At 38.2% G+C, this 24,213-nt stretch overlaps 1 protein-coding gene across 1 annotated transcript in view; it reads left to right on the top strand.

Moving 5' to 3' along the window:
* PCSK5 (proprotein convertase subtilisin/kexin type 5) overlaps positions 1 to 24,213 on the top strand; it is a 265,069-nt gene that overhangs the window by 207,292 nt on the left and 33,564 nt on the right. Inside the window, exons 21-24 of the mRNA XM_038169846.2 lie at positions 11,484 to 11,586; positions 14,791 to 14,927; positions 16,798 to 16,995; positions 17,340 to 17,408. Of these exons, the coding sequence (XP_038025774.1) occupies positions 11,484 to 11,586; positions 14,791 to 14,927; positions 16,798 to 16,995; positions 17,340 to 17,408 (507 nt within the window). The remainder of the gene's footprint in view (positions 1 to 11,483; positions 11,587 to 14,790; positions 14,928 to 16,797; positions 16,996 to 17,339; positions 17,409 to 24,213) is intronic.

The following is a 24,213-nucleotide window of genomic DNA, read 5'->3' as shown; positions in this document are numbered from 1 at the left end:
ATCCCTGCAGGATCAGATCTTCCACTGACATTAGCTGATGATTTCACTCATTTTTCACTTAGTCCTACAACCTGAGTGGAGAACAAAGTGGCAACTCATCCTCAGAGTTTGTATATTCAGAAGAAGATCTAAGCATGTTCACTGAGGACATGTAAAGAAGATCCTGAAAAAAAAAACATTTTTTAGCCATTGGCTTTCAGCCTCAAATATCTCAGTATCACTTGGTTTCAAAATATGGAATTAGGTCATCAGTCTCCCAGTTTTCCTGTCATTTTTTGGACAGCACGTGTTCAGCAACAGTTTCATTAAGCCACACTGGGAAAAAAGGTTGGCTTAACCCTTATACCAATGCTCTATGAAGAGCTGTTTCTTTCACGTGCCATCCCACCTTTATATTCAAACTGGCATGAGAAATTCAAGCAATCACAATGTCAAGGCTTCATCTTCTTTGAATGGGAAACATACAAAGAGTACATCCATTACAGTTCTGGCCAAATAAATCTGTCCTAGAGGGTGTACATCTAAATGTTGGTCTGTGAAGCCTCACAGAAAAGCAAGCCTGGGACAGAGTTTTAGATTGAAAATGAGAAGTTTCTGGTGTCGGTTCAGACTTTTTGAACATTTTTATTTCTTGATGCATTGACAGCAGTGGCCAGATGCAGAATTAGTAAACAGCACTACAGTTAGTCCTTGCACAAGAGGCTCACTGTAGCAATGGGATTGTGGTTGAAGAAAGCTAGTATGTCCCCACCTGCAGAATTATCTTAGGTGATTGATCTCTGATCAATGCTGAGTATTTATACTTGACAGTATTTGGACATATTTGGAGTATTCATTACTTCACACCTTGTTGTTAGCATGCAGAACTGATATGAACCTTGTTAGGAAGACCAGAACCTGCTAAGCTTTAAGAAAATGCAACTTTTCATCCTGTATGAAAGGACACTTGATGATGTCAGTCCAGATCTGTTCATTGATTTCTGCCTTATTTATAACACAAGTCGAAAAAGAAAAATGACATTTTTAAAGTTAATCTTCTTGTTAAGGCATGTCACTTCCATGGCAAATTATTTGCCTGTTCATGTATGTTCAGAATAATTCTTATTAATCATTGATTTAAAAGTGAAATGAATACCCCGACAGACCTCTTCCTTACTAAAAGTCTCAGAGACAATGGCAGCTGTGGGTCAAAAAAATCTCATGTATCAGCTAACACTATTTTTAACCAGAAAGAAGGTTAGCATGCCATAGACAAGCAGAGTATCTGCTGAAGTCTGTTGTATTAATGCACCATTTTGTAAGTAGACGATGCATTTCTCTTTCTGTAAGTGGGCCATATGCCTTTCTAGCTGCTGCTGTCCATCTCAATCATACACTAGTGTTGTGGGATCAGCAAATCAGAGACACGCTGGGTTGTGTCAGTGGAAGCTATGCTTCTGACCAGTAGCTTCTGTGGCTCTTGGATTAGACCCCATCTACCCACACAACAATCTCCACTGGTATATCTCATCTCTTTCTGGGAGGCTTTGCAAGCTCCCTCATTGTGGAGAACACAGTTTTCTAATAGAGACTTCCCTATGAGACTATACAGATTACCCCAGTTCCTATTTGGACTACAAGCTTCCAATGTCCTTGTGAAATTCTGAGCAAACCCTGTTACTGAATATATGGTATAATACCAAGGCTGCTGCTTGTTGTCAGGTAATGATAAGAGGCATGACCCCATAACCCTTTAAGATAAGTAAAGCTATATGCAGAGATACTAGAGCAACTTCATTCCTAAATAGAACTTGCAGCTGATGATGGCCAAGTTAATTCTCTTAGTAGCCACATTGCAACCAGACTGAGTATTACCTATATCAGTGGCCACTTTAGGTAACTACCTGCCACTTAAAAAAAAAAAAAAAAATGATGAACTGAATGACTTTAAGAAGGCCTGTTATAAATTCAAGATTCCTGTAAAGACATTTAAGTGACAGCTTGTATGATTCAATGTTTTCAATCTGCAGTGCAACTCATGGAACAGTAACTTGTCTTTGATCCATTACCATGCCTTATTTATATTGCATATGCCATTGTCATGTCATTGGTTAAGAATGAATCAAGAAAAGTTCTGTCATTAAATGTTTGTGCAAAATATTTTAAGCAAGCATTAAAAAAGTTTTACAACATACAAAAAATGTCCTAGTCGAGTTACATTAAAAGGAAACTGAACCCAACATGAACTTACATGAAAATTTTCAGAATCTGCAGTTTCAATATATGATAACTAGGGCTGAAAAAGTATGAACACTTTGTTTAACAGAGGGCAAAATTTTTTGATGTAAATTTTTTATTTACTTGTCTTAAATCATTATGGAAGATTCCAATTTTGTTTAAACTGATTATCTGATTATTTATTACCATCACTCATGACAGTGTTTTGGGGCTTTAATCCTCCTCTTAGTCCACTAGCAAGGACTAAAGAATTATATGTAGCAACACAGTGTCCTTGAGATCAAATTAAAGCTATAGAGTTTAGTATTGCATACAACCTGTGGCAGTGCAATCAACACCTGCACTCCTTCTGTTGGTTGCATACTGGTGAGCCAAGAGGATTCAAACTTACTGTGGTCTGGGGACATTTCTGCAAAATTTCAGAGCAGAGTAATACAGGGTCTCACTGAAATCCTCAGGATAAAAACATATTATGGCAGGAAGGCTCTCAGCATTTAGAAAAACAAAACCAAAAACTTTTTCAGTAAGCAACAAATTGAGCCTGTCCATGCAACCCAAAGGCTGGTTTTTGTCATATCTCTTTTCTTCTGAGCAGCTCATGCATTTGTTGCAAAAAAAAAAATGGGCAAGGCACAGCTTTGAATGCCCCTTATACAATCATTTATTTATCACTGTTTCTCAGTGTTTGGGGATGGATTTGTTGAAGGTCTTCTGGGAAAACAACATCAATTTTCAAAGCAAATAATACCATCCCATCACAAAACACAGTGGACATCTTTGCTTTATGGTGTTACGAAATTAGCTGGTTAAGTACCCATTTTGCCAATCAACCTGGGGAGGAGAAGCTAGAACATTGCCAGGATGTGAATATTTATTTACCCAAGGAGAATTAATGGCTCCATCATGCAAACTCAATAAAAGCACTGAATGTTCACTCAAGCTTGACAAGTGTGATTTAGTTAATAATATCCATCTCTTCCATTTACAATTGTCCCTATCCTGTCCACTGCCCTGCTCCCGGTGGGTGCAGATGCTCTTTGAGCTGTAGGTCAGAAGGTCTCCAAGTCCACACACTTTGCACTGCTGTCAGCCCCAGTGCTTGTGATCATGTTCTCGTGCCAATGATCAAAAGAGAAAAATAACTCGTAATACTCATTCCCAAAATAAAGGCCCTTTTCCTACTAGAGCAAGGACATATCAAAGGTGTGTAAATGCTGCTCTTACTGGGTCTACCTCCAGCACAGCCTCCCTGAATGCTTTCAGTCCCAAGGGGGATCAAGGAGCTCACGTAGCTAAAAGGTGCTACAAAGCCTCTTTTCAGCTGTACCTGAATAATAGGAGCTCTCTCAACTGCCCATTTCTGCACCTTCAGCAAAGAATATGTATTCATTAAAGGGAATATCCTGGACTGTTTGCTTGGGAAATCATCAGAAGTGATTACCTTTTAGGTATTTCTGCAGTGTCTATAGTGGAGGCTAGGAATGAGGGGGGACTTTAAGCAAGAGGATGATCTGGATAGGCTGGGCAAATGGGCTGAGACCAACTGCATGAAGTTTAACAAGGCCAAGTGCCGGGTCCTGCACCTGGGGCACAACAACCCCAAGCAGCGCTGCAGGCTGGGAGATGAGTGGTTAGAAAGCTGCCTGGCAGGGAAGGACATGGGAGTATTGGTTGATAGTCGGCTGAATATGAGCCAGCAGCATGCTCAGATGGCCAAGAAGGCCAACAGCATCCTGGCTTGCATAAGAAATAGTGTGGGCAGCAGGTCTAGGGAAGTGATTGTCCCCCTGCAGGGCTCTGGTGAGGCCACACCTCAAGTATTGTGTTCAGTTTTGGGCCCCTCACTACAAGGACATCGAGGTGCTTGAGCAAGTGCAGAGAAGGGCAACAAAGCTGGTGAGGGGTCTGAAGAACAAGTCTTATGAGAAGCGTCTGGGGAAGCTGTGATTTTTCAGCCTGGAGAAGAAGAGGCTCAGGGGCAACCTTATTGCTCTCTATAGGTACCTTAAAGGAGGCTGTAGCGAGGTGGGATTGGTCTATTCTCCCACGTGCCTGGTGACAGGACAAGGGGGAATGGGCTAAAGTTATGCTGGGGGAGGTTTAGGTTGGATATTAAGAAGTTCTTTACTGAAAGGGTTGTTTGGCATTGGAATGGGCTGCCCAGGGAAGTGGTTGAGTCACCATCCCTGGAGGTCTTTAAAACACATTTAGATGTAGAGTTTAATGATATGCTTTAGTGGAGGACTTGTTAGTGTTAGGTCAGAGGTAGGACTCAGTGATCTTGGTGGTGTCTTCCAACCTAGATGATTCTGTGATTCTGTGAAAACTATCACACTGAAAAGTTGCTTTGCAGAACTAGGAGGTAGTACACTGATCCTGCCCAGTATTTGTGGATACCTACCTTTAGCAGGAAGAGAAAAGCAAAGTAGAAACGCAAAGTAGAATAGAATGTGAAATTGATTACCAGTATGAATCTATTTTGTTATATCCTGTTGGGGCAAGAGTTTCCCTGCTAAAATCTGCCCAGTTATTTCAGCAGATCATGTCCTAGTTAAGTTTAGGATCTCCAGTAAAGGGTCGCTCTATTTAAGATGGATACAATAACTTAAATACAGCCCTTAAATGTTCTTCTGTTTCCTCCATGGGCTTATGTCTATCTGCAGAAATCCTGTGGTCAGGAAAGGCTTTGTTTATACCAAGTACAGCTCACTGTAAAACATAAGAGACAGACACCATGCTGCTACTGTTGCCTCTGGATTATAAAGAGTTTTCTTCCAGCATTGAAAGATCCTGTGTTTAATTGTACATTCAACATATGCAAATGTGTACAGCTACAAATAACACCACCTTTACTTAACGATCCAGTCAGCCTTTCTTTTCCATACTCCACAAGACACAATCTGGATTTCCAACACATAATTTCCAGCAAGATTACATACATTTCAGTGAGATTTGAGTGTCTCCATTTCCCTGCCATTTTGGACATTCTTGGCTACTGAGCTTCACAAAAAAAAATAGGAATCTGAAGCTCCAGAAATGGAGAGGCTAAGCAGATTCTTTACTCATTTGGTTCTGAAATTTTGAGAGATAGACACGGTGTTTCCCCCTCTTTCAAGAAATAAGAAGGGTACAGAGCACAATATTAGCAATAAGGACAGTGACTGCTACATTTCCCTTCCCACTTTCTCATGAGGCTGTCAAATTTCAGGCTGCATGTGAACAGCAGAATAACCTACCAGGCTCTGACCTTTGTGCTTAAACAGGCAAGGGGGAAACTCTGATCCTGGCCAGCTTACACTTCCAGTCATCCACATTATTAGCACAAATGGAGATTTAAAGCAGATTTTTAAAACAAGGAAAACATCTTTCTGGACTCTGTTTACACCTGCTCAGTACCCCTTAGGTCTCTGGCTCTTCAATGGGCTTCTAACAACCATTGTATAAGTAGAAATATATATATATACATAGAATATACAATATACGTATATACATAGAAATGAGGGAAGAAACTCACACACCAAAAATAAAAAGACAAAAATTCCCTTTGTGTCAACAAACAGGGTACCTTTTTTTGATGTAAATATTTTTATTCAATAGGGAAAAGAATAGAGGGCTGTGCAAGATAATGCAGTTGATAAAGGCAGTTGCATCTCACAATTAAAAATAACCTCAGGCTCTATGTGATCTCAGTTAATTCAGAAACAAAGGGCTCTTTCATCCTAAAATCATTATATCTTACTCTGCTCCACACACTGCTGTTCATGGAGAATGTCCTCATCCCTTTCCAAGGTTCTGCCTCATCCCTTTACACAAGGGGTCTGCAGCGGCTGAGGAGCCTGCATCTTAACCTCAGTTTTCATGCTCATCACTTTTGAAGAGAAGACTTCCATCCCAAATCCCTCTCAACACCTTGGTTCATATCACATCAATATTCATGAAGGATCTCCCCTTTGTCCCTTTGTTACCCAAACAGGGAGACAGGGATGTGGTCACTGTGTAAAATGACTGACTGGAAGCTTGTAATTAACATGAGGCTGAAGCTAGACAAATCAGAACTGGAAAGCAGGTTCAAGTTTCATATGCTTAGCCAAAATCGTGTCAAGGGGTGGGGTGGGGGGGAAAGTGTAGGAAATACCACAATCCCACAATCTCTGTGCTCAGAAATTTTCAAGGTGAAGACAAGATTCCTTTCAGGGAGCAGTAACTTATCAAATATTAAGTCTTTGGGCTCAGATGAGAGGTAACTCCAAGAGGAATCTTTAGCATGAAGTTTAATGGTTTGTTACACACAGGTTAGTCTAAGTGGACTTAAGCTTCATGGATAGACTTTTCTTTAACAAAATTCAAGGAGCTAGTCCCATCTGCCAGCCAAAACAAAATGTGTCAAAGCTGAATATGGGAAAAGCGGAACTCTTCCAAACAATGAATTCTTTAGGCTGATCAGTGAAAAATGGTTATGATGAGTGTTTCTTTATCAGCTGGGTGAAACTTTTGTAACCTGTAAAATTGCATACAAGCAATACAAGTGACACAAAGCCTAAGTACAAAATCTATATACAAGGTTCTGTGAAAGTAAACAAGCAAAAGGAGGAAACGGTCATTTTTTTGGATGGTTACACAGAAATGTCACTAGTAATCCTTAAGATGATAACCTGTGAATGTTTTTTAAATGAGAGTGATTTTTTGATTAAGAAAGGTGGGGAATTAGTATGTGACTTTCAGTGACTAAATCTCATGGGGGCTACAAGAGAAAAATTGATTTATGACTACCTGCATATAAAATTCTATGTAACTCCAGGCTTGGCTTGCAAAGATATTCACACCCTCATCCAACTGGCCTACTGAAACACCATGTGCTGTGAATAAATGGCAGATTTTGGATATCAGGAGGGAAATAGAGTCAAGATAAGGGCCATGTCCTTAATACTGCTTATGCAAAGACATAGCATTTTCCTGGAAACTGTTATCATCTTCATCAATGATCTGGATGACGGCATTGAGTGCACCCTCAGTAAGTTTGCAGATGACACCAAGCTAGGTGCGTGTGTCGATCTGCTCGAGGGTAGGAAGGCTCTGCAGGAGGATCTGGATAGGCTGCACCGATGGGCTGAGGTCAACTGTATGAAGTTTAACAAGGCCAAGTGCCGGGTCCTGCACCTGGGGCGCAATAACCCCAAGCAGAGCTACAGGCTGAGAGAGGAATGGTTGGAGAGCTGCCAGGCAGAGAAGGACCTGGGAGTGATGGTGGACAGTCGGCTGAATATGAGCCAGCAGTGTGCTCAGGTGGCCAAGAAGGCCAACGGCATCCTGGCTTGTATCAGAAACACTGTGACCAGCAGGGCTAGGGAGGTGATCGTCCCCCTGTACTCGGCTCTGGTGAGGCTGCACCTCGAGTACTGTGTTCAGTTTTGGGCCCCTCGCTACAAGAAGGACATCGAGGTGCTTGAGCGGGTCCAAAGAAGGGCGACGAAGCTGGTGAGGGGCCTGGAGAGCAAGTCCTATGAGGAGCGGCTGAAGGAGCTGGGCTTGTTCAGCCTAGAGAAGAGGAGGCTCAGGGGTGACCTTATTGCTCTGTATAAGTACATTAAAGGAGGCTGTAGTGAGGTGGGGGTTGGCCTGTTCTCCCATGTGCCTGGTGACAGGACGAGGGGGAATGGGCTAAAGTTACGCCAGGGGAGTTTTAGGTTAGATGTTAGGAAGAATTTCTTTACTGAAAGGGTTGTGAGGCACTGGAACGGGCTGCCCAGGGAGGTGGTGGAGTCACCATCCCTGGAAGTCTTCAAAAGACGTTTAGATGTAGAGCTTAGGGATATGGTTTAGTGGGGACTGTTAGTGTTAGGTTAGAGGTTGGACTCGATGATCTTGAGGTCTCTTCCAACCTAGAAATTCTGTGATTCTGTTACAATGCCCTAGTCTGGGACTCAGAAGAGCCAGGTTTTAGTTTGCTGTTACACCATTAACCTGACTCGATGAGTTTAATGCAATTCATTTTTTTCTGCCTCTTTAATGGGTATATATCTTGCCCCATTTTAAAACACACCTATCAACAGATAGGAACTTGTTTTAAGTATAGGTTGTTGTATGAAGTTAAAAGCGCAGCCCACAACTTGACATGACCCTGGTGAAGAGGCAATGCTAGAAACACAAGAAATTGTAATCAGAAGTCTTCCAATTATGAGGTATTAAGTATGTTAACACTTAATTCCCTTATTTTTTAAACAATGTGACAACCATTTTTAAGCAAGGTGACAAAGTAACAGAAATGACAAATGAGGGAAAATTAAATCTAGGAAGGCCCAAAGTAATTGACTGGTATTGCTTGAATTAAGGCAGAGCTGGAGTGCTTTGGTAGTGGTATTCTCCATTTTTGTACACTGGGCAGATAAAGAAATTTAATACAGAAGAAAGAAAAAAAAAAAAAAAGAGAGAGTCGAGGTTTGGTAAGTGGTATTATCTTGCAAGAAATACATAGCCCACAAGAAATCTGGCAAACAGTTAAACCACCCTGTGGAATAGTTTAAAATTTTTCTCTAAAGCTGCATTTCTGTCTTAACTCCTTGAATATCTACCCCTCCCCCCCTCACCCAAAAGGAAAAAATAAATAAAAGAAAGAAAAAAGGAAAAAAAGGATATTCTGTTAACATTTATTGGCAGATCTACAGCTTTAGATGTGACTTGCAATTCAGAGGGCCTAATATGTAAGCAATTTCTGATGTGCGTTCCTATAATTGTATGCTTTGAAATGCTTCGACTGAGACAATAGAGTCAGCAGAGAGCTGGTCTTCCTGGCACTATTCCAAGGCAGCTGAAATGAATTACAGCACTTTCAATGAAAGAAGTAACGAAGAAATAACAGAAACCTTTTAAAACTCAGCACTTTTACCTTGTGGGAAGGGTATGAAAGGGGATAGCCAGGGTGTGTGAATTAATATCTCAGGTCCCACGGAAAAGCATACAGGCAAATAAAATGAAGGTAGTAAGGACTGAAGAAACAAAATGCTTTTATTACAAATATTGGAAAATAATATGAGAGAAGTAAGTATTTAATAATATTGCAAGGACAGATCTCCTAGTTATGCAGAGGCAGTAGTATAAAACACCAAGCCACCAAACCTGCAAACAGAAGATTTTCCAAATACTGCATTTTTTCATGGTGGTGCATTTTCTAGCAAAAAACATGTAAGAAAGAAATTGAGACTTAGGAAGTTGGCAATTTTTCTGTTGTAACGAGTATCAAATTATATTATACATGTAAAATCTCATAAAGACATTCGAGATTATGGTCCACGTTACACCCTCTGAATACAAATCAAAAGGTGTAAAGAGTCCTACACTAAGAAAAAATAACAATGGCCCGAAGATCTATTAGGCAGAAAGCCACAGCTTTTTTTCTAAGAGGTAAGGATTATAAATACTCATAGTGATAGTACATGACCTCTTCTGCTGTCTGTCTCTTTCTGACATTGTGTTATTATCCTTTCGACTGGAGCAGATAACCAAAGTTGCAGTGTGGGTGGCTCCTATTACCAGCAGAAATAATAAAGTTTATATGTTTGTCTGATGCACAAATTTACATTAAAAAAAAAAAAAAAAAAAGATACAAATGTCTCTGTTTCTCTCATCTCAAGAGACTGATCATTTTCTCCTAGCTCTGCATTTCTTGCTGGTTAGAAACAACACCAGACCAGCCTCTGAGGAGCACTATTTTGTTGATTCATGTGGGTCTATGGCTCATTTTTGAACTTTTTCCTTACTCCATGGGACATACAAACCTTTACAAAATTGAAATTACATCTGTACCTACAATTTGGGTACCTCAGCTTTGGCCCATGGTTAGCTGGATACTCCTGTTTTAGCATGCTTTGCATTTGTAACTATACCACTCCCTATACCACTATAACCACTATAACTATATAACTATATATGCTATATATAATATAGCTTATATTTCCTACCAGGTACTTCAAATGTTACAAATTCTGTTAAAAGAAACATGGATATAGAAAAGACAAGGGACAGAGAGCATAATAGTTTTTTTTTAGACAATGTTTCATTCCTACATTGTTTAATACAGCAGCACTTTCTCAGACAATGCTCTTGCTCTTCAATGCAAAAACATCATTGCAACTGTGAGCCAAAACCAAGTCACTACATAGTTGTGTTTTGACTTCTAAAATTCAATGTGTGTGCCAAAACTGAATTTCCCAGCACCAACACACGTGAAAAGAGTTTCTAGATACAAGAAATTGCAAGGTTTATGTATTACACAGGACTCTCTGTCAAACTTCTTCCATTATGTAAGAATGAAGGAACAGCAAGTTCTATCAACTATATACATGCAATTAGAACAAATTTTCCCATAACAAACTGACATAAACCACAAAACTTCTTGATAAACCCATTTAGTGTTCCCATACTGTGTTGCACGCAGATCTAGCATTCGTGCTAATTACTAAATGAATATCTCAGCTCTGAGAAGTAGGGAAAGTTTAGCGTACCATTTTGTAACAGTGTTTCAAAGAATATTCATTAAATAAACAGCAGACTTTGCACTTCAGCTCCATAGTATTTTTATGGTATTCATGATTATGAAGTGTTTATATCTACATCTCAGATTTTAGACAATCACTCAATAATTCTTCCTCAAGTACAAGAGGACACTTGGTCACCAAATTTTTACTCAGTTTAAAGAAGAACCCCAGTCTTTTAGAAGTGGGTTATTGCAGTAGCCTCATGAGAGGGAGACAAAGGTGCTACAGCTAGAGGTGTGGGGAGCACTAACATGTCTCTGACCTATGGAGGCTCACTCAAGTCCTTCTCTACACATAACACAAGTCACAACCATGAGAGTATACCCTTTATATTAAAGCTTATAATCAGGAGCACATTGCACCTGTAGCAAGGGAAACTAGGTAACAAATGCTCCTACATAAGATTATTATTGATGCAAAAGTAATAGCCTCAACCCAAACATCACCACCTGTCAGGTTCATATGGAAAATAAAATTAAAAATAAAAACAAGCAGTCCTAAATAAATTAGGACTACAAACTACTAAATCTGAATATTCTGGTATACCAAAGGAGCAAGTATTTGTTTTCTTGACACCTCGTGGAAATGTGCTCATTTCAATAATTCAAAACAGGTCTAATTCCTTTTACTCATTGAGTTTACCAACATGGATTAGTACTTTGTTTTTGTATGTTTGTTTGTTTAGTGTAAGATGTTGAGCTGAAATAAGTAATCTTTCTTTTTTTTTTCTACCAGATGAATATCTTGATGAATTTCAAGAATGTCAGCTGTGTGACACATTCTGTGACAAGTGCACTGGACCTGAGCCCAACAACTGCATCAGCTGCCCAAGCACAAGGTATGTGTCTTCTAGCATCATGCAACACAAAGACAGCACTTTAGCACTATCTTTCAGAGTCAAATGAAGAGACAAATGATTATTATTACAAACAAATTGAAGATTATGGCAAACAAAAAAAACAGTGTGAGAAACTGAGAGGACAAGTATGTGAACAAAACTGTTTGTTACACAGACATTCAGCATTTAAACAAATGATTCCCACAACTACAGAAACAAATATTTTAATGTGAAATAATATTTCTTTCACTGTCATCCATTCAAAAACATAACTGTTGGAGTCACAAGGGTGATAAACTCAAACTGCAAGGCAATCTGCAATTTTACACACCAATGGAGTTTGACATAGGAGTGAATATGGACACTGAAGCTAGCAATCAACAAAGTGTGGGACTGCTTATAACACCTGAACATATGCTCCTAAGTGCAGTTTATTTTTCTAACCTCTCACAAGGAGTGAGCAGAGAGCAAAGCTTCTCCACAGGAGATCACTGCAGAACAAAAGCTGAAGTTTAGGTGCTCTAGCACCTAATCCAATCTAAACTCATGTCCTGTCAATAGCTCTGTCCTCACACCAATAACTCTGGTTCCCTTACATTGCAGCCAACTGGTATTTAAGTAGTATGAAATCAGAATCTGGTCCTGTAAGGCATAGAAAAACAAACCTCAAGCAATGCTACAATTTACAGAGCAAAAGTCTGTGCTAAGACCATAGGATGCACAAGGATCAGTGGAGCCCAGACAAATTCATAGCTGAGGAAACAGTATGGATGTAATGCATATAAAGTTGGATGTGGCATTAGCACAGGTTTTGGGCAGAATTTTGGACAGAGAACTGGATTTTTCCAATTCACAATTGCATTAACTTAGGTTGTATGTGTTTCCTAGCAATGCGTTTTGAGATGTAAAACAAAGGTGCAGAACGAACTAGTTACAATGCCATTAGGCAAAGCCACCAGAAGTTTCCAGCAATGAAGTCTCTGTGATCTTTTGGAAGGGTGCTGCTGTCTCCCCAGTAACAAATTCTCCATCAGTTTTCAGGTTTTTTTATCTAAGGTTTCCAAGAGCTTTCTGTGTTCTTTTTGAACACTATGAAAAGTTGTTAGAAAAAAAGTAATATTGGACAGTCACAATTAAAGAAATAATAATGGAAAACCTCAGCCAAAAGCTAAATAATAAGTCATTCCAATGGCACTATTTGTTATGTGCTTGAAATAGACCAATTGAACTGGATCCTAAATCTTATAGCTCTTTAGAGCTTTAGATGGTATCTGTTGAAGGCATTAATGAGTGGCCATTAGATAACAGAGACTAAAATTCAGCCATCCTGCTTTCCTACAGGGGAACACCTGTCCTTTTTGAAAAGGATGAAGAGATTTGGGGTGGGGGGTAATTACTGAAAATCCCCTGAAAATGAAAACAGTGATCAATCCCTATTCTTTCTGAAAATTCAGCAGGGGATGTCACAGTAATTCATAATAAAATCACTGCTAGATCACTTGGTTGTTTGAAAATTCAAAATGCAGCTACTTGTTTTATAAAAATTATATAGTAGTAGTAGTATAGTTTTTATCCAGCTAAACAGTGTTTTTCATCAAAATTCTCCTCCCTTTGCTTACTGTTTCAGCTAAAAAGTTTAGTGAAAAGATCTCTCCTGCTGGTGTCTATCATTAGAGACAACATAACAAAAATGAAGGAAAAAAAAAAAAGTATATTACCACTATAAAAGGTGCAATTTTTTATTTTTTGTTTGTTTGTTTGTTTAGTGAGGATAACTATCATTATAGCTAGCACGTGTGATGGAATACAGTAACACTAAATCCAGTGTTTCTGACATGGTGTCCCATTTGCACAGGAACAAAACAGTGTGAGCTGTGGTCCACATGAAGAGATGAATACTGGTCTTCAGCAATACAGATAGCATTCTATGAATATTCTGTCAGACTCCAGAGCAAAGAGACATCTTTGCTGAATCTACCTTTATGAGCTTCTCCCCGCTTCCCTGCAGCAGCCTAACTTCAGCATCACAAGTCTTTTTAACTAATTCCTAAGCTTGCTTAGACACTGATGTGCTGCATGCTCTTCAGGAAGCCTGTTTGCATTATGGCATATTCTTCCATATCCACACTTCATAAGCTTAGACATTTCCAGTCATGGTAAATTCAAAAAGGTTTCAAAGACAATTTGACAAAATTGTTTTTAAACTTTGCAGATGTTTTTCTCTCCCTCTTTCAGAATAAATCTGACAATGACCATAGCAACTCAAATTTATGAAGACATATAGCAGACATTGTCAATACCACTGCCTGGCTCCAAGGAAGCATGCACTATCTTCATGTTGTGGAAAGCCTAAAGCCTAGTTGTACAGAAAACCTGATGGTCTTGAAATCTGTACTAAGATCCTGAATTGTGTTCAATGTCTCTAGAAAATGAGTCCTAAATCCTCAAAAAACAAACTGGTCAAGGACAAAAACTGTTGAGAGTAGGAGATTACAGTCTCTTCTCTCTAATTCTAAGTATTGAAAACACATTCCAACTCTAGCCAACTTGTTTTATACTCTTTTAATAGTCATATCTGTATTGATGCTTTTCTCCTTTTCATCCAGAAAGAATAAAAGCATTAGACACTAAATAGTGGTGAAAATGGACCAGAAGTTTTCATTACATATAAGGGTTCTGTAGCAGATTTTTTGTTATGCAGCAGGACTACATTTAGTAGTAAAATGCCTAAGTATTTACACATATGCAAGTCTAAGAAGACAAGTCCTAAGGGCTAAGATTCAAAGAGGTGTTTGACTGCATATACTTAGTCATTGCACTGAAGCCACAGTATTTTTCACAGCTAGCATTTGAACTAACAGATAGACCATTGCTTCACAGAGAAAGACCTAGTCTTACTTTCCCTCTAAATGACATTAGGTGACCACTTCAGAGAAAGTAGTAGAAAGAAATTTAGATGTAAGACCAAAGGGTGATTTTTCTGGGAAAATAATCCAACTCATCTCTGAAGTCCAGGTTCTACACATGGCTGACATTCTAATCAGCAAATACTATCAATAAGATCAGGGAAATGAAGGAGAGGAGTGCAAAGACTCTTGTCAATAGAGTGAAGGAAGTATATCTTGTTTTTCTTATCAGTACATTCTAAATTTAAAGAACAAGTTATTGGTGAATTTGTAATTATGCCTCCCTGTGCCTCAAAAGATTCTTTGATGATGGTCGCTGTGTAATACAATGCCCCAGAGGAAAGTTTGAATTCAAAAGGCAATGTCATTTGTGCCACCATACCTGCCTGGACTGCAGTGGAAGTGAACCTAACAAATGCACCGCTTGTGGAACAGGTGAGAAAGATTTCTTCTTGCAGCTTTTCCCCCTTGCTTGGCATCCAAGTTTCCTTTTTTCTCTGCTTTCAGGACCTGTTAGAGCCAGCAAAACAAGCAGTGCTTTTGCTACTTACCTGCCTTATAACTGTGTTTTAACCTTGAAGGGTTTTGGAGCTCAATTGTTGTTTTTTTTTTTAAAGTGTAACAAAACATGGCTCTGCATTGTCATTGCATCTTTATGCTTCGCCCTTTGTGTATTTTGAATAGGAGATATGATAATAGAAACAGAAACAGTAACAAGTAAAATAAAGTCAGAAAATCTACACAAAAGCCTCTAGAAAAGAAAGTATCATGCCTACCTCCACCAGCCTCTACACAGTGTTTCACTGAGATGGAACAAACTTGTTGCAGGGAATCCAGGGTGCTCTCCAAAACATCTCCTTGGGGAAGACTAGGAAGCAAGCATGGTGGCTTCCACCACCATGCCCATGCAGATGGACAAAACAGTGTCTTTTTGACACTTTTTTATGGAGTTTATGTTGAGACTATGCCGTTAACTATGTAGTTGTTCCAAGAAGCAACCCCTGTTCTTGTGAAGCTCCATCAGTGTCTGAAGCATAAAATTGATTCCCTCTCACCTCTCTAATGCCTGATGCATAAAGAACTCGAGAACAATTACATGCAAGTGACTGTAAGTGGTGTCAAATTATCTTGGAAATGAGTATTTAGAATTTAACTCTCAATTCGTCTAGGAAAAATGAATATTTGTGAGCTTTTTCTAATGATTTGCAATGAATTCATAGCCTTCTTCCTTTTTTCTGCTTCTTCCAGTTCAGTCCAATTCTTTAACGGCCCAGTCTTTGTTTAGTAATAAGTGTCCAGATTACAAGAAAACACTGGCATAACTCACATTAATTTAGTCATACTGATGAGACTGATGTTCTCACTTTGGGAACTGTGACTGAGTAGATGAAGTTTCCAAATTGTGCTTTAGGCCCAATGTGAAGAAGCAGTTTGTATAATTCTTGCTCAGGTTTCTCCCTGTGGTGGACAGCAATATAAATTTCTGTATTTCTATATCAAGCAGTGGAAACACCAATGAGAGTCACACTGAGAAAGCTAACAAAGATCACTCAAGATTCAGACATGAAAAGGAAAGGAATAAAGTCTGAATTGTTTTTTCTTCTGTGGTGCAACAATTATTCCCTAACATAGCTGCTTTCCCTGCAGCGTCAGAAGTAAATTATGATACACAAATGTATGCAATTTAAACTGTAGGGTAGCTCATTAGAGAATTACCCATGTCACAGCACATGGCACGTGGAGTTATAGGAGTTTCCACAGGTTTCATTGAGAAGTCAGCTCCCATACACTATAGAATGTTACTGCTCTGATAGCAAACAGATGCACATTTACTATTCAGATTCATATCTAAACATTTCCAGAGCTTAGCTGCGACTAGGGTGCAGATTAGACTTTAATGTGTTATGGAAACATACTGATCCCTCTGAAAGGTGATGTGGGCAGCTTTGTTTTCATAATGGTGATTTTACATGTATTTGTACAACACACTACAAGTACTTCTATGGTCACTGTAAGGGAATATTTCTAACCCGATAATGGAAATCTTGTGGTCCTTATTTGATTAGATTGATGGATATAGATAGTGATGGTTCACTAGCATAACATTTTTATGTCACAGATCTTCAGGTGTTCGGAAGATCAGAGATCCTGAAACTTCTGTACATTCAGTGTAAAACTGAACAAATCTTGTAGTCTGCATTCAATATTAATTCACATCAGATGAAGCACTGGAGGATTAATAATGCTGCTTCTTCTGTTAAAATGCCCTCTGCTGCTTTCTTTTCCCTGTTTGTCGGCCACACAGATAGACGAGGGATGGAGCGTTTTCTGTACCAAGGGGAGTGCAAAGAGAGCTGTCCTCCAGGTCACTACCATTCAAAGAACACCTGTGTCCCGTGCTCTGGACACTGTGAGGTTTGCCTGGACTCCAGACGCTGCAAAAAATGTTTCAGAGGATATTACCTTACCCAAAATGTATGTCAGAAACATAGTTGCAGAAAAGGTAAGCATCCTTCAGTGATTATATTCTATGTATTAGAACAAAAACTCTATTTAATCCATTACAGAAAAGTGGTTAAACATTTTGGTTCCTGTTCTGAAACACACAATCACACCTGAACCTGAGCTCCTTTAACTCCAGCTCTAATTCTCTTCTAATGTTGTGTTAATGCAAAATAGGAATATTCTCCTCTAATTGAATGGGGTTACACAAGAACAAATGAGAAAAGAAATTGGTCTGTATCTTTCTCCTTTTGAGAATTGCATAAAGCATAATTCTATGAGCCTTCAAATGTTGGATTTCTATTATCTAGGATTGACCATAATTAAGTGACTTTCAAAACACAGGTGAAGTGGAAGATCCTGACTCTGAAGATTGCATACCTTGTTCAGAAGGATGCCAGAACTGCCAGTTGGGTAAGTAGCCCTATTACAAACCTTTCTCCTTATTCTTCAGTTAGGAAGTAATTATTTCTCCTTCCTCTCTTGCTGTCGGCCTGTGAGCAATTAACCACTGCTGTATTCTCTCACCGGATAAGTTGCACTTTTCTCAGTGTATTTATTTTTTAACACCAATTATAAATTCTATCACCAGCATAAATAAGAATAAGGTTTTGTGTTAATTTAACTAATTAGCTTTGCAGCACATACTACTTTTTCTTTCTACCAGACTTCTGCTGTAATACGCCATACTATAAAACCAACAACTCTGGTGACCAGCCATTTTGTAAAAGTGCAATCTAGCCTAATACTTTTGTCTATACCTACTTTTCTAGCTTTCTACTATACCTGTAGCTTCCTATATTGGTGAATGAATAGCTGGCAGGATCAAGATCAAGGAGCAAGATTGCAACTACACTGTTGTCCTGTTTGTACAGTGTGGTATCCAGCTTCCTATCAGCTGGGTGCTTGGTTGTGGGGAAAAAAAAAAAAAAAAAAAAAAAAAAAAAAAAAAAAAAAAAAAGGAAAGGAAAGGAAAGGGAAAGAATATATATTCCAATACCAATTTTCATTGTTGTTATCAGATGGTACTTTCCTAGGCTATGTTAATATTTTTGGTGCCTTCATGACTCTTGTGGTTTAAAATCCGTTTTATCTTTCCTGCAACAATTTACTGCTAATCTTGGGTTTGAGCTAGTACAGAACACCCTATGAATAGCAAACTCTCTTAAAAATAGGCATTGCTAGTAACTCAGGGACAGACTTTATTTGATTGTGAACTTAATAAGACTGCATCAGGAAACTTCAAGACCTTTCATTGGAGTACAGAGAAAGAAGTTATACTCATTTAAAATACTTACCTCTATCCTCAGAACATCGTCCTGTAAATCATCTCCTAAATATTAGTCATAATATTAATCAGTCATAATATCCACTACATATTTACTCCCAGGTTATTGCACTCAGAATTCTAATTTTAAAAACTGTTTTTCAAAAACTTCAAAGATCAACAGAATGGATACAAGTAAAACAAAGACTGATTTAACTTCCAGTGCTTAGTGAAGTCAGAAGTATTAGGATGCCAGAGCCTGGTAAGGGGCATGTTGTTAAGAAAACTCCTTGACAGTTACGATGCATATATTATTGAGAGTTTAAATAGGTTGGTTTAATGTTAGCTTTATTTAGAACAGAAACAGCAGTGGTATAAAAGATTCCAAACAGATTTCGCAAATTACCATGTGTTCCTGAAATAAAGCATGACCTATAAAATTCAAGATTAAAATGAATCAGGTAGAGATGCCATTTGTTTGTTTCTGCTCTTAATAGTCATTGAGATTTCTGGTATATCAATACCAATTCATAGATAAGATGAGGACAGTAATAGCTTTCTCATGTCTTATCAGAAAATTGACATATTTAGAGATTTCTATAAAAAGAAACAGCTGAACTGCCTGTCTCTTAGAAAACAGAAATGGATTATTTTGAAAGCTGTAAAGAAATTACACTGCCATAAAAATAATTAAAATTAGTAAAATTTCAAGTTGAGGAAATATGGAATGTGATATATTTCTTTTCACATCGTTATGGTCTTTCTGCACAATGTCTTCTTAAAATTAAGAGAATATTGCACAATTTTAAAGTCTCACTTTGTCTTATCTTCCATTCAGCAGCACTGAGGAATTTAATCTCAGTAAGAACTGTAGAGCAGGAGTAGAATAACATTCCAATGCAATGAACGTTTCTTTCAGAAGTGCAGCAGGAAGCTCTGGGGAATGCTTTATTAAAAAAGAGAGAGAAGGAGAGAAAGGAAGCTAAATGTAATAATCACAGCAATTGGAATCAAAATTATACAGTTCACAGACCAAAAAGTAGTTATTCATATACAAATACAAATTCATTTCATGCATACTTATGTATCTGCAAACATCTCAAGACCATTCTCTCACAAAAATAAGTAAATAAATAAATAAATAAATAAACAAACAAATTGTCAGGCACCTGCTCTTGCTGAAGTGCTTTGAGATTTTTTGATACATACTGTAAGAGAAAAAAAATATCTTCTTCAGTTTATGCTTAGTCCAGGATGACTTATAGAAAACATATGAAATGAAAAAGGGAACGTCAGACCACAGTATCATCACATTGTCAGTGGAGGAACAAAATGCCAGTGACTCACTTATTGTCTACAAATCACAAAGGTTAATTTATTTTTTTTTCTTTTTTGTAGAAACACATCTAGTTTTAAGTAGAGATATATATGCTAATTAAGATAACTGATTGCCTTCAGTAGTCTGAAGGACAATTAATTTTTGGCCAAATGTTTTTTCATGTCACACCATGGAAAAGAATGAACTACTGCCTTCAGTCTTGGACAATGTTGTTTGGCTTTTTTCAGGCAAGTGCATAAAAATAAGATCTACTCTTGTTTTGTCATGGTGCCAGGTGCCAGCAGAACAGACCATGTAATGGAGGTGGATTGTGTAAGAAATTTCTTGATTAACAGCAACACTACGGACAGATTAGGACATAGATACCATACTTCTAACACTTTTATGTTGGTTTGATACTTTAAACACCATGTCAGACATTCAGGATAGGACTGGAAAACCCACCATATAAGTTATGCTGCAGGTCAGTGTTCACCAGCAGTGAGGATGTTAAGGTAAAAGATTAACAGTATTTGTAATACTGTCTGGGATCCTCAAGGAACAATGTAAAATCAATTTGTTTTCCTCCAAGTTAGGACCCAGTTTGGTTTCAAAACTACAGTGTGGCTATAAGTCTTTACAGTATCGACACTGCAGGTCTAAGAGTGAAGATGGGGACTGACAGAGGATAATAAATCAAGTACAGGTAGTTTAAATACAGGTGATGCTTTCTTTTAAATTCAGAGGATACTTCTTTTTCTGATTAACTTCACTAATTCTGAGGCCAATCATATTTTAAGGAGATAAGGAATCTTTAAAACTGACAGATACCATTCTGCCTGCAGACAGTCAAGTTCTGGAATATGTTACGAGAAAATTACCTTAGATGTCACTAACCCCCAGAGGACCTATGGCTTTGTACATTGTGCCAAAGAAATAGCTATGCACTGCGAGGTTCACCTCCCTACCTTCTTCTGCCCACATGCTCCTGAACATATCTGACTGTGACTGCTGCCATTTGCCCAACTGGCATGTTCAAATACATCACATCCCATGAAATCTGAAAGGCTTTGAGAGTCTTGCACAGGCATTGAGAATCTGAGAGTCTTGCACAGGCATTGAAATCAGAAGTGAGAGCTAACAACAAGTCAAGTCTATAGGGGACAAGTAAGCACAAACACAGAATTGGACAAAGTGGCTCAGAAAGTGTTCTGAATAAATTTCAAGTCCACACTGTCAAGATTATGTTTGTGGCTTTGCTACCTCAGGTCTGGTAGCCTAGTTTGGGACACTGAGCCTACTTTCTGGACCCGTAGTCCAGAACCTGGATCTGGACTTATTGCTCCCTCTCATTCAGAGAGATCCACAGGAAATTCAGGTCTTCACCACCCCTGACCATCAAGCCATGACTAAATGTAAATGACTTGTGTTCTGGTGGACACCAGAAAGCACCATAAAGACTATAAAATAAAATCCAGTTTCCTCAACAGAGTCATCATTTGAAAAGGAAAGTTTTGCTGATGCAATGCCATTAAAGAGGAGAATTTTCTGTGTGCTGTTACAGGAGTTATACTCTACCCTTCAGCACAAGTTCTCTCACTCCCAGATTAAGATCACCTCGGAATCTTGTCCATAGCTTCTCCAAAGCCTTAAAACTGTAATGAGAATCAGGAAATTTCTTCAGAGTCAACTTTATCTTTTTTAAAAAGCAGTCAGCTATAAGCCCACTTAGGAGAAGAGAAAAGTGCTAAGGTAAAACTGTAGAGTTTGAGCCATTTAATGTAATTATTTTAAAAGAATTCCAGAGTCAGTACAATACAAGAACATAACAATCCTGGCTGTTATGTGCTGTGCCTAGAATACAGCACATGGAACGGTGTATTCTAAAATGCAACACATGGAACAGAGTGTTCTTTCAACCACTTTCATCTCTCTTTCTAATAATACAAATTGTGTTTGCCCTTTTGCACCTGCATAATATATAGACACAAAATATGAGTACTTATGAAGATGAAAAATTATGAACTTCCTTGATATGTGATATCTACTGACTTGTATATGTATATTTCAGAAGCAGAAACCACCACACCACTAACCAATAATGCTAAATATGCACCTAGTTTATTACAAAGCTAAATATTTGAAGACAGAGATCTCAAGTGTATCATTGATAAATTCATAGCAATCAACTGAAGGATAGTTCTTCCTCTCAAGAGGGACTGCAAAAGTCAGGCTTTGACCCAATTTGTTTTCCTTTCAGACTTTGTCCTCCCATGTAGCCACATATTCCTGATCCAATTCCTGCTCAACTATTTGCTGATTCACTTCCACTCACCTCACCGGACTTGTGAAAGTATAACTTGTTATGATATGAATACTTCTCAAGGTTTCTTGGAGATTACCTCATCTCTGTGTAACAAAACACCTTGTATTCCATTGCCTTCTGACCCTCCCAGTTTTCTGCAGAGAGCAGCACAAAGTGGTTCTTGCAACCTTTGCATCAGGACTGTTTTCAAAGGCTAACACAGAATAAAGTGTTTCTCAGTGCAAGTGTTCAGTGGTGCAGATAAGGATGTTCAGAATAGCAATCACACTTTTCTCCTTATGAGATACCTTGCAACAATATAAACAGCAAGAAAGCACAAGAAACAGCAGCCCTGAGAATAAAAGCCTATAAAACAGGCATTTAGGCCCAAGAGTGACTCTTCATTTTAACAATGTAAAGCCTCAGCAACTCTCAAAGTTCATCCAGAACTTAACAAATTTTGTTTGGCCTTGGCTACAAGGGAACAAACATACAGCTGTAGAGGCAGAGGCAGACAGAAAGACATGTAAATGTTCCACAAGTTCTATAACATGGAGTAAGATGTGTAAGGGACTGTGAGTGAGACAAAAGGTATCTGGAGGAGACTTAAAGAACGTATGAGACAGTTAAAGTGTAGCACTTTGACTCACAGGTACAGATTGGGATTCTGGCAGTTGTGTTCATGATTAATGAGTGAAAAATGATCTGGTTCCCATAGCAACATAAGTAGCACAAAGAAAAACTTCATTTCTTCAAACCTTCCCTGATGATGAATAGACCACAGATTTCAAAATACCAGAGAAAATTATGATAAGGATTCTTTCTTATCTCAGAGTAAATCTTCCTCAAGAGGTTAATCATGCAGGATGGGCTTTAGATTTGCAGATAATAGGACTTGTTTCCACAGATTTCTGGAGTGAGAATATGCAACCTGTGCAAAAAGAATGTCCAAAAAGATCTGGAACAGTTCTTTAATTTTCAGTACAGAGATTTCAGTGTAGGCAGAACATTACATTAAAGGATGTTGTCTTTCCCAAAGTATAGGTAGAAGGTAATTTCCTTGCACAATAAAGATATGGGACATTTGCACTAAAAATAAATATATAAAAAAGCTGTCTTTGAAATTTTATTTTTCTCAGAAAACAAAACAAAACAAAACTTCTTTGGCAAAATCCAGGCCTGGAAATCAATGGAAGAAATTAGGATATAATATTGAACCATGAGGTTTGTGAACACAGGCATGCAGCCTGCTTGGATTCTTACTAGTAGCACAGAGGATTCCTCTATAAATAGTGAGAGTTTTTGAGTAATTAAGTAAACAATTAAGAGTAATTGTCTTGGCTACTGAATTTTGACAACCCAGCCCCCATATTTCTTGAAAAATATTATTTCACTGACTGAAAAGCAGAATTGTGATATCTGATTATCAAACACTAAAAAAAAAAAAATAGTCTGCGGGAACCTATCAATTTTCTAGAACCATCTCATTATTCTGATGTTAAGATGATGTTCGTCATTACATTTGTAATGTCTGTAATCTGTTTAGCTCTTTAAGGTGTTAATACTCCAGATTTCAGTTTAGAGCTATGTGTAATAACAGCATGGAAGAACAATACTGGTGTTAGATCAAAAGTTCGTGTAGCTCTGTAATCAGTGGTGAAACAATGAACATACTGTCAGAATTACAAAGACAAAGAAAGTATATATTGCTAGTCCTTCAACAATCTGAAGTTCAGGAGCTTTGTTAATCAAATCAGTAAAGAACTGTTTTATGCTGAATCATTCTGCTGGAATAACTGCAGAACAAATATAGTAAAACAAAATAAAATCTAATCATTTCAAGCAACTTTACCTCAATATGTACTTGTTTCAACTACTTGGGTTTGCAGAATGCCATGAACTTTCAAATAAGGAATTGTGTTTAAAGAACAATTTATTGACTGGAACAGTGCAAATGAGGATTATCTGCATACAGGGAAGATGTTTTCTCTCTGATTCCTGCCTGCATACATTTTTTTTTCTTTTGTTGTTGTTGTTGGTTGTTGGTTGGTTGTTTTTTTTTTAATCAGGGGGTCAATGGAATCCAGCTGTTCAAATTAGTGGCAAAACCTGAATTGATATCTCTGGTGCAAAGCTAGGATGTCTGGCCCACAGTCTGCATTCCAGCACTCTTCAGGTAGTGCTACTCACCCATAAGAATTAACCTGTGTAGTAAGAAACAATTCAAAGATAAGTGACCATCTTGGTCTGTTCCAAAAATGCATCTCAACACACAGAAAGGTCATTTTTTGTAATAGCTATTATATTGCTTAAAAACCTTCACATCAAG

This window comes from Anas platyrhynchos, chromosome Z (assembly GCF_047663525.1).
Source record: "Anas platyrhynchos isolate ZD024472 breed Pekin duck chromosome Z, IASCAAS_PekinDuck_T2T, whole genome shotgun sequence".
Classification (NCBI taxonomy): domain Eukaryota; kingdom Metazoa; phylum Chordata; class Aves; order Anseriformes; family Anatidae; genus Anas; species Anas platyrhynchos.
This window is presented reverse-complemented; position numbering and strand designations above follow the sequence as displayed.